At 30.3% G+C, this 10,501-nt stretch overlaps 2 protein-coding genes across 4 annotated transcripts; one reads left to right on the forward strand and one right to left on the reverse strand.

Moving 5' to 3' along the window:
* Positions 1 to 20: 20 nt before the first annotated feature.
* On the reverse strand, positions 21 to 10,129 carry LOC140448648 (NEDD8 ultimate buster 1-like). 2 transcript variants are annotated; one of them, XM_072541747.1, is made up of 10 exons: positions 10,078 to 10,129; positions 5,517 to 5,647; positions 5,204 to 5,463; positions 4,790 to 5,149; positions 4,378 to 4,574; positions 3,995 to 4,156; positions 3,764 to 3,902; positions 3,450 to 3,681; positions 2,680 to 2,809; positions 23 to 2,521 (listed from the first exon to the last, which is right to left on the reverse strand). In XM_072541747.1, exons 1-10 carry the CDS (start codon positions 10,112 to 10,114, stop codon positions 2,346 to 2,348), a joined length of 1,824 nt encoding a protein of 607 aa, XP_072397848.1. In that variant the 5' UTR covers positions 10,115 to 10,129; the 3' UTR covers positions 23 to 2,345. The 2 variants fall into 2 exon arrangements, with proteins under 2 accessions (XP_072397849.1, XP_072397848.1); XM_072541748.1 differs by lacking the exon at positions 4,790 to 5,149 and having other exon boundaries at positions 21 to 2,521.
* Positions 5,795 to 8,430, forward strand: Sas10 (UTP3 small subunit processome component Sas10). Of its 2 annotated transcripts, none has more exons than XM_072541751.1 (9): positions 5,795 to 5,933; positions 6,002 to 6,116; positions 6,198 to 6,503; positions 6,561 to 6,693; positions 6,752 to 6,869; positions 7,159 to 7,324; positions 7,441 to 7,711; positions 8,023 to 8,162; positions 8,298 to 8,430. In XM_072541751.1, exons 1-9 carry the CDS (start codon positions 5,929 to 5,931, stop codon positions 8,388 to 8,390), a joined length of 1,347 nt encoding a protein of 448 aa, XP_072397852.1. In that variant the 5' UTR covers positions 5,795 to 5,928; the 3' UTR covers positions 8,391 to 8,430. The 2 variants fall into 2 exon arrangements, with proteins under 2 accessions (XP_072397852.1, XP_072397853.1); XM_072541752.1 differs by having other exon boundaries at positions 8,026 to 8,162.
* Positions 10,130 to 10,501: the final 372 nt, after the last annotated feature.

Here is a 10,501-nt window from a genome sequence, read left to right on the forward strand (position 1 = left end):
AATTTTATAATAAACAGTCCAAACAATAATTTATTTAATAATTGCTATGACGTCATCGTTCCAGTTGGCTATTTTTACGTTTCATTCTATTCAGAATACTTATAGATATAGAAAATGAGATCAATATTTTAAAATAGAAAAACAACGATGTCAAAATGGCTACATACCCATTTACAAGTCCTTATGGATTATATTTTATGTCAAGGACACTTTTTAGTAGCACTCAAATAGCAACCAGAACGATTCAGCCTTAAGTAACTATTATATATTCTTTATATAGTCAAATTTCAACTACATATATTTATACAAAACACAGCATATAAAAATATACAATTCCTAGATCACAAAAATTAACTCTTATATAAAAAAGTATACAAACAATTGAGCTCCACGATGTTAGATCTTACGCTGTAGTTTTGTAACAGTTATGACAACAAACTGATTAAAATGTTGAATTTTCCCATTAATGATGGTATCCTAAATTGACAAAACCATTTATCTTAAATCCTCCATAGATTTTTAAAACATTTCCAGAGAGGTTATGTGAGGTTAGATCAATTTTCTTACCCAATTATAAAGTTATTTCGCCCAATAGTCCATATCGTCGGCTGTATGCAATAGTGGCTTAACTCAAAACTTGGCAAAATTGAGTTAACCTCACCAGAGGGCTTGAAAAAGCCTTATTTATGACCTACAAAACTGGCACAATAATAATAGTAAAAATGTCCGCTAGACGTCACTAGTGTCGGTATGACATATTGTCAGTTGAGATAAATTGTTTCTTGCGGTACTGGCCCTTTTTAGTTGTTCAGTGAGAGTCGAACCCTGTCGATGTCAAGTTTCTATGCAATACCGGCACTTTTGACTTGTGCCACTATAGCAGACAATTTTAGATATTTTCAAACTCTATCAGTGAGAATTTTGGAGTTGTAACATTAAATAAAAGAAATAAATTTATTGTTTTAAAACTGTCAGATCCAAAGGGTTATCAGAAAAGAAGTGAATTAATCCTATCTCGAGCAGGAGTAACATAAGTAATAATATCAATATTATTTTATTGTATAATTCCAAAAAACCGATTTAGTAGAAAACTTTAGACGATTTTTTGATTACATCTACCAGTTTAAACAAAAAATAAATCCATAGTTCTGATGCGGACCCTCATTACGTGAATGATGATGATGATGTGTTGTCTACATTTACAGAGGTCTCTGATGAAAATATGGAGACTAAAGTATCAGAGGACATGACGATTAATAGACCTAAAAGTAGGAAAAGAAAGGCATGTCCGGACCAATGGAAAAGAAATGTCAGAAAGTTTCTTGGAAATTCAGGCCAAAAATACACCAATGTTAATGGTAATCTTGTACAGGTCAGGTGTTTGGGTCCATCTTCCAATCCATGTATTATTGAACCTTTATTTCAGTTGATAGAAATAACAAAAAAATGCCAGTCTTGTCTTTGCCTTAATTAGTCTTGAAAGACAAAATGTTGATGTGCAATAGTGTCACAACTCAAAATAAGGGTTTAATTTAAAAGTCTGTGTTACAATTCATTAAAGGCTACCTAACGCTCTCCCAAATACACCCAAATTTATTTTTTTCAAAAATCCCAATCCATGTAGTAAAACAAATAAGACAACATTATTGGCATACAAACTTTAAACCACTGTTTTTAAAAATTCCAGTTTTTGTGTTGTGTCACTATTGCATAAATCCGATGATATATTGCTTCAAATGTTAAAAAAAAACATATTGTAGAACAAATAAAACGCTGATAATTTTTTAGCTAAAATAAACAGTTTTTGAAGCCACTTTCAGTGTGAAAATCATTGTAAATATTTCCATACCTTTACCGGATAGCATGACTATGAGCTAAATGTGACTTTAACCGAAAAGAAACCATTTTTTTGACATAATAATAATTTTTAATTGAATTAGAGGGAGATAATACCAGAAATATAGTAATATGTATCTCTAATTAACACTTCTTTTTTCTAAAATATCAAATTTTAATATATAATTAGTTTAATGATGAAATAAAAATTGTTTCTGCCATTTAAAATTATATTATAGACAAGCCACCTGAATTTTGTCATACAATTAAACGCTTCCGCGCTACTGTTATTGCAAGTTGGTTTAATCGATATTTACTATGAAATATGTTAATTATTTATCAATTCTCACGAAAATGAGATGCTAACAATTTTCAATAACCTTGAAAACTTAAATCTAATAAAAACGTGTTAACCATTGACCAATTAATTGAAAAGTTGACGTTTTTAAACTCGTTGTATGTTGTGTTGCCTACCTCATAGTACAACATCGCGGAGCTCGATATTCGATTTATTCATTTAACAGAGACAGGTACTCTTTGAGGAAGATCTCTTCCTGGACGAGGTTAATGTCCAAATAGTCATCGTCAACGATATCTATATCTTCTTTTAATCTTTGGAAGGCTTCGTTTTTTTCTTTATCTTCTTGTCTTCTCTTTTTTATATTGTCGAGACTTTCGGCACCAACTAGAAGCAAATAACAGTTAAAAATGATTACACTGTCAACGTGTGTTCTTTATTAATGAAATAAACAAGAAAAAGATAACAGAAAACCATATAGTATAATAGATGGATAGACACTTAGAGGAAAATGTACAAATTAACTGATAAAAATAAAAACTTACACCTATTGGATAAGTCTCCTTGAATAATACCATCATTGGCGATCAGTTCTTCGGCTGCCTTCTGAATATCTCCTGAATGCTTGGATAGAGCCAATTTAGCCATTCTTGGATCAAATCCGGCTTCTTCAAGCTTAAATTAATCACTTGTCATCATTTTGGTATACATTAAAGGTAGATGAAAATGAAAGCAGATTCATGTATGATGTGTTGCATACCTCGTAGACTTATTTGAAAGCATAAAACAAAAATCGAAACTAATCACAGAATAGAGTTACATTTCATAAAATCTAGAATCCGTGCTTCTTTTTTTTTTCTACTGAAGTGATATGTCTGTTATAAAATGTAGCTACTAACATAGGTTGTGATTAATTAATCTCAAATATAAAAGATATTTAGTTTTTTACTTAAATATTGTATTTTTGTCATTTAAAATTTTCTAACTACCTTATTCAATAATTTTTTTTCAAAGTTTAAAAACAACAGGGTTTTACTTAGCTCCCAATCCTGCTGCAAAATATAAGAAATAACTAAAATGTGAATATTTGTGTACCATTGACTATATTAAAGCTTTTGACTGTTTTAAAATGACTTCTTGTTGAATATCATCAATGTAAAATCTAAGAAGACATAAACCCTAACACAAAGGCTGGTTTTGTGTGATCAATAACAGAGATTGTGCATTTACAAACTTCCCCTAAATTATTTATCGCAAAACTTATTCTTTTTAACGCACAAAACATTCACTAAAACCATGAAAAATCTTCACATACCTGTTTGGTCAGATCATCAACAAAAGACATCATCTCAGTACTCTTGGAATTGCTCGATCCTGGTAATGGATTCTCTTGGATGTACTGAATGCTGTCTGAAATTATATTATTGGTATTTTTAAGTGCAACTCTTGCAGCCTCTTTATTATACCCCATATTAACTAGGATCTTTACGAATCTGGGATCCACATATTGTTTTCCATCGTTACATAAACCAAGTTTTTTTCGTTCTCTAAATCAAATGTATGTGTTTTTTTGATGCATGTGTATAAAAGTACAATATTATATTAACATATTTATATCAAAACACTTACTTTTCTAAAATAGCTTCTGCTTCAGCTTTTTTTCTTCCTTCAGCTCTTTTTTCTCTATTCTCATTGATGTAATTAGCTGCTTCATTGACATTGCCCCGTGCTGCTCTCAGCCCTAATGTAGCTTCCTTCGATGAGTATCCTACAAAAGTATTAGACTGTTTTATACTGGCTAGACTGAGATGTCACACCAATTACAAAGATATATACTGAATAAGTATTTAAAAAGCTTACCCAACTCTATTAGAGTCACTACACTATCATCATCAACTTTTAACGAATTTATCTCTTCCTCTACCTTACGTAACAAAAGCAAAGCCTCTGCCCTTTTATTCTGGTGATACAGAACTATGGCTTGAAGTAAATGAAGCCGCATAAACAGTGCTTCTTCATTTCCTATAACAAATATAAATTTATCTACTATTTGACGATATTATTTAATATCTAGTAACAATACATTGGTTTTTAAACATAAATTAGTACTTAGAGGCAGTCTCAATATTAACATCTAATATCAATGTATTGTTAAGTTTGTCTTTAATTCTGTATGAACCCTTGTTTTATTTGTATTTTATGTTCTCCTTATTATTGGACCATATGCTATATAAATAAAGTACCTGGAGTCCCTTTAACAGCTACCAGTCTTTCTAGATTATTTCCATAAGTTGAATGAAACTTTTCTTCGCATCTTTTCAGCCTGGATTCTGCTTCTGGCAACTGAACAAAGCTTTCTAAGCATAAATAACACCAGGCGATGTCCAAATCCAAAAGGGCATAGTTGTCAACAGTTTTCAATAGTTGGGAATTACACTGGCTAAAATATAAGTACTAATTAGAATTAGAAATGTATTTAAAAATAAAGCGGGGATTTCCATTTTATATCTTTGTGTGAGACCAAATATAGGCAGCACACGGTTCCCATCCTAAAATATATAAAATCCAAAATATTTATATGGAAACAAAAAAAATAATAAAATTTGAAAAATGTGTACTTTACAAATGTATAGGTGAACAAAAAGAAGTGTTTACCTAAATTCTTGATCAGCTTCAAGAAAAAACACCAATGCTCTTGTATAATCATTTCGTTTCAAAGCCGATTTTCCTTTTTCATGCAAAGCCATAGCAACCACTAAAGCTTTTCTTTCCTTGGGGGGTATTTTGATGGGGTTTCCAAATTGGTCTTCTAACTGCATGTATTCATTATCCAATGCTAACAACTTTGAATCTGTTTTGACACTTTCCAGTTCCTTTATTTGATTCTCAGCTTGGAAGACTTGGGTTGGTGATTCAGATAATATTATTGCTAGCATTTGAGAACCGTTCTTCACTCCTTGGCTTCCCAAAGATTCCAAATCATTTAACACTCGTCCTGAGCATATTAGTTTTAATCTAGATTGAAAAATCTCATTAAATATTTAAATACAGGGAAGTAAAATTACGTACCCCTCGGATGACACACTGATTTCATTTCTGACAAGGTCCTTTAACTCGTTGGTAATCATAGACAACAACAATTCTTTTTGAATGAGCCTTGGGGGCGAATTTTTGTGCAAAATCTTAATTTTTATGGTAGCCAATCCAGATTCTTTATAATGATTCTTTTGCTTCAAGTTTTCCAAGGCGTTATTCTGCAAATCTTTAATAATTTCTTGGCAAATATCAGGTGGAATATTTAAATGTTTGCTGAAGTCTTCCGACAAGTTCTAGAATGTGATACAATTAAATATACTGATAAATATTGTAATATTTGTCTTACCTTAATGTCATCTTCGGAAGCATTTGAACCTTTAAAATACGGTGGTAACCATAATTTAATCCCATCTCTTCTCAACTTGTCCCTAATTTGTATTAAGTAATCTTCCTTCCTTAATGTATTTGTCATTTTATCTTTAAATTTCAATAATATGAGTCAGTTTACATATTTGTGCATAATCATCTGATATTCGACATCAAAACAAAAACAAAGGAAGTGAAATCTACACATAAATAAAAGAAAAAACATTCATACTGATCATTTTCCATAATTCTATGAATTATGATCAGTATGGACATAATTACTTCAAATGCCACAGTGCGTGTTTTTAGGTTTTTATTGGTTATGTTTACTGCGTGCAAATTTTAGCCCTTATTTTAGAATATTTTGTATTTTTTTTTTTTGATAAAGGGAAATGAGGTAATTTTTAATTATTGTTATCATAGATTTGATTATTAAGTATTAACCTTCTTTATTCTATATTTTAGGATTGATAATGACGAGGATTATAGTGCATCAGACTCTGACGAGGATTACACAGAAAATGAAAAAATATTACTTGATAAAGTAAGAAATCGAGGCAAGAAGTTTTCAGATGATAAGGTGAGCAATTATGTGTAAAACATACGTATATTTTTTAGTTCTAATAATTAAATTGGTTAATTTTTTAATATACTTTGCTAGCAAGAAGTTTTTGGTGTTGGAGGCGATGAATCGGAAGATAATGAAGACGACGACGACGGAGACAGAAGTGATTTAGCATTAAGTGATGTTGAAGGACAGGAGGAAGACGATTTACCAGATACTAGAGCATGGGGCAAAGATAAAAGAAAGTTTTATCAAACTGATTATGTAGATGGTGATTATGGAGGTTTTCAAGGAAAAGATGCTCAGCTTGCCGAGTTAGAGGAAGAAGAAGCAAGAAACCTACAGAAACAACTAGCCCAGCACTTAGATGATGATGATTTTGGCCTGGATATATTTGCAAAAGTAAGATTTGTCTATCCTTAGTAACAAATGATCTAACTATTATTGTTTTCATAATAGAAAGCTGAGGAAGATGATAAACAGAATGAGGAGATTATTAAAACTGATATTTCAAAGTTGTCTAAAAGACAAAAACTGCAAATTATGCAGAAAGAATCACCAGAGTTTTTCAATCTTGTTCAAGATTTCCAAAGTAAGTTTGAAACAAAATGTTGCAATTAAAATGTTTAGTACTAATATTCATATTTCAGATAAAATTACTGTAGCGAATTTATACTTACATCCTGTTTTAAAAAAAGCTGAAGCTGGAGGGATACCACAATGCAAAGCTGTGGATTTTGTACAGTTTAAATATGAATTGATATTAAAGTAAGTAAAATTAATCTGTTGATATGTGAATATTAGTTTAGGTTGTCATTATGAAATCGGGCGTTATTTAAAATCTATACACTTCTCATTTTTAAATTATTTCATATAAATATAATGCCGGATTTTTACAATTATCAGTTTAAAAATTGTATTAAAGTGTGACAGAAAGAGTTATTAGAAAAACATTCTATGTTAAACTTTTATAGACAAATAAAAGTACAGAAAACATAGTATGAAGTTTTGTGCTAGTCTACAGTAACGCCTATTGTACATTTTTTTTCTATTTTAGCTATTGTACCAATATCTATATGTACCTTTTACTGAAGTCTTCAAAGGCAAATGTGCAGAACCATCCACTGATTAAACGTCTATACCAGTATCGCCAGTTGCTTCTAAAATTAGAACCAGTGTATGAGGAAATCATTAAACCCCAAATAGAACTGATTTTAAATGAAGTAAGTAAGAAAGTATTCCATTTTATGCCTTTTTTAATGAATATTATCTTACTTTACTATATATTTCCTTTCTTTTACTTAGACAGAACTGTAGAAAGTTATATTTTGACTTTCAGGGCACAAAAGAAGCCGATACTGAAAAACCTAAGAAAACAAAGAAACCTTTAAAACTTTTAACAAGTATGGCAAAGAAAACAGCACTTGAAAAACTTCCTAAACGGAAGTCAAGTAATGAACAAGCTGCTGAGGTTGTTAAAAGAGTCAAATTTGATGAGGGTAGCCTAGTTAAAGAAAAAGAAAAAATGAAGCAGAAAGAAATGAGTTCATCTGAAGCAGAAGAAGAAGAAGCAGTAGAAAATACTGAAGTTATAGAGGAAGATGAAGAAGGTTGGTATTTGGTGATATTTTCTCACCATTTTTCAATTTCCTGTCACAGCTGTGTAGCTATTCTTGTATATAACAATTTTTAAAGAGAATATCAATATGTTTTTCTATTATTTTTGTTCATCTTTTAATTTGCTCACCAAATTGTTGAATTATTTTCATTTGTCATCACTTTGATATAAGTTTTGTTATAAAATAGATATAAAAATCTCTCAAGGACCACAAAATAGATTTTGTTTCTTCAATTTAGCATGTAGACGATTTTTTACGATATTTTCATGGTTTGTCAAAATATTTTTGTATTTTATTTTCAGAAGAACCTTCCAAGAGAGCCATTACCTATGAAATGGCGAAAAATAAAGGTCTTACGCCACATAGGAAGAAGGAACAGAGGAATCCTAGAGTCAAACATAAGCTTAAGTTCAGAAAAGCTATCATTAGACGTAAAGGAGCTGTAAGTGGATTAATTTATGTTGATTGCTTATTATTTACTACAATAATTGTTGCATTGTATGCAGTTATAAATATATAACTATTATCATTAACTGATCAAATAGTATCAAAACTAATTCTATATTCTTTGTTGTAGGTTCGGGAACCAAGAAAGGAATTGTCAAGATATGGGGGAGAAATATCTGGTATTAAATCCACAGTTTCTAGAAGCATTAAGATCAAAACCTAATGTTATAATATTGTTAATAAAACTTTAATTTTTTAGTTTATTTTGCATTTTATTCTACAACAAAATCATATTTTAATTTATTCACTTCTTTTGACACCTGTATTAATTTTGGTGATTATTTAATAAATACAAATAAAAAGAAATGAAATTCAATGTAGGAGAACAAAATACATTTAAGTCATTAAAAAAAAATAATTTCATGAGAATTGATAAAAGACAATAATCAAAGATAGTAATTCAGTGAGTGAAAGGAGAAACCTACATGAAAACACATTGAGAACTGTTAAAGGAAAGGAAAAATCCTTTAAAAGCCACCTAACATCCAAGGGGCAAAGGACATCTAAATAAATGGCGCATGGTACTTAAGGAGTACCGATAGAAGTAAATACTTCTTATAGCGTGTTATTATATGTAGATTAATAAAATTTTATGTTTGCTTTTGAAGTCTGCTTGAATTGTTAATATTTTTATATAACAGCACACTTGCTCTTTAAAATTTTAAAAATCTGAATTTTTTCTTGTACTGTTTCGACTGTAGATGGTAGTTTCGGCTATTGATTGGATCCCCCATCACATGATGACGGAAAAATCATTATTGTATATGTATGTATATTATTGTATACCGCAAGGATACTGCACGCGTCTCGATATTTCACGTCATGCTAAATATTATTTCGGGCCCGTGCAAAAACATCATAACGTGCGATAAGAAGTATTCACTTTAAAAACACAAAAATATACAACGAAAAGTATATGTTTAATACTTATTTCGAACGCGGTATCTAATAATAACCTATTGTTTATATAAAACAAAATGTTCTTTCCAGAATTATTAAATTACCTCTGATTACATCAGCTCACGATAAAAAGTTAACAAAAACAATGTATGCGTCACTTGAAAAACATTGAGATGACTCAAGCGCCAATTAAAATAATTAACATAGTATGTTTGTCTAACAAAGCCTACTAAATAGCATCTGATCGCGAAATATTCAAAGTAAAAACCTATATAATAGTTTTAATGGTGAATTTAGTAATTACAAAAATTTTTCTGCCTTTTGACAAGGTGTGTAACACTAATACAAGAAAGAACACTTTGAAATATTGTTTTAAAATAAATATAAGATATTAAAAAAATATTTGCTGCAGTTACAACTCATTTCTGCTTTACAGTAGCTACTTTGACTACGACTTAAGTTATGCAACCATTTTTTGGAAGTTATGTATTGGTTGCATATGTATAAGATTTGTTGTGTAAGCTGGATAAAAAAGACAATATTATTATAGTTGATTGAAATATTATATCCAATATTTCAATCAACGTTATTATGTTTATATCGAATTAAATCACAATTATTGATTGTAATGAAAATTAACTTAATTGAGATTTTTCTTTGGTTTGCTTATTTTTTGGCGATCCTTATACAAAGTATATATATTACAGGATCGAACTTGTAAATATAATACATTTTGGAGACGGCTATCGCCATATTCGCCTTCGTTCTCCTTCTCTAATCCTCCCGGTCCAAGGCATGGTCCTCCTCCAAACATCTCGATTCCATCGCTCTTCTAATTCCTTCGTTCCGTTTCGATCTTAACTCCAGAATGTAAATCTCATCATGTTTCGATTTTAACTCCAGAAATCATTTTGAAAAAAGATTATTTAAAAAATTGTGCGAAATCTTACCTCCGCTCCGTGGCAAAAATAGACAAATTGCTGTCATTTAATTGAATGAATATAAGAGAAAAAATATACATTCAAATTCCTCCATATTCTGACATAACTAGTGGCTATAATCACAGACTACTATCTGTGGCTATAATAATTATTATTATGGAGGACATGACAGGTTAAAATATCTTCAATAATTTTCAAATTGAACTTAGAAAAGAATAGTTTAGCTTCTGAGGGCTTTCTAATGTAAGTTTTAGTCTTTTTTGCCAAATGAAATAATTGAATTAGTCATTAAATCAACCTTGTTTCCATTTAAAAATTTAAATTTACCGCCAGTAATATAAAGCGTAGTCGAATCGTGAGTCGAATGACGCCTCCAATGTCAACCAATCGTATTTGAACTAGTAGTTGAACAAATTCGGCGGGTATTTTTCAA

The sequence above is a fragment of the Diabrotica undecimpunctata genome, chromosome 8 (genome assembly GCF_040954645.1).
Source record: "Diabrotica undecimpunctata isolate CICGRU chromosome 8, icDiaUnde3, whole genome shotgun sequence".
NCBI lineage: Eukaryota > Metazoa > Arthropoda > Insecta > Coleoptera > Chrysomelidae > Diabrotica > Diabrotica undecimpunctata.

Coding starts and splice junctions, on each gene's coding strand:
- LOC140448648 (XM_072541747.1), bottom strand. CDS start 10,114: ATGACAGCAATTTGTCTATTTTTGCCACGGAGCGGAG. Junction 3,903..3,994: donor AGTGACTCTAATAGAGTTGG/GTAAGCTTTTTA, acceptor ATACTTTTGTAG/GATACTCATCGAAGGAAGCT. Junction 2,522..2,679: donor AGGAGACTTATCCAATAGGT/GTAAGTTTTTAT, acceptor ATTTGCTTCTAG/TTGGTGCCGAAAGTCTCGAC.
- Sas10 (XM_072541751.1), top strand. Junction 6,870..7,158: donor AAATATGAATTGATATTAAA/GTAAGTAAAATT, acceptor TTTCTATTTTAG/CTATTGTACCAATATCTATA. Junction 7,325..7,440: donor TAGAACTGATTTTAAATGAA/GTAAGTAAGAAA, acceptor TTTGACTTTCAG/GGCACAAAAGAAGCCGATAC.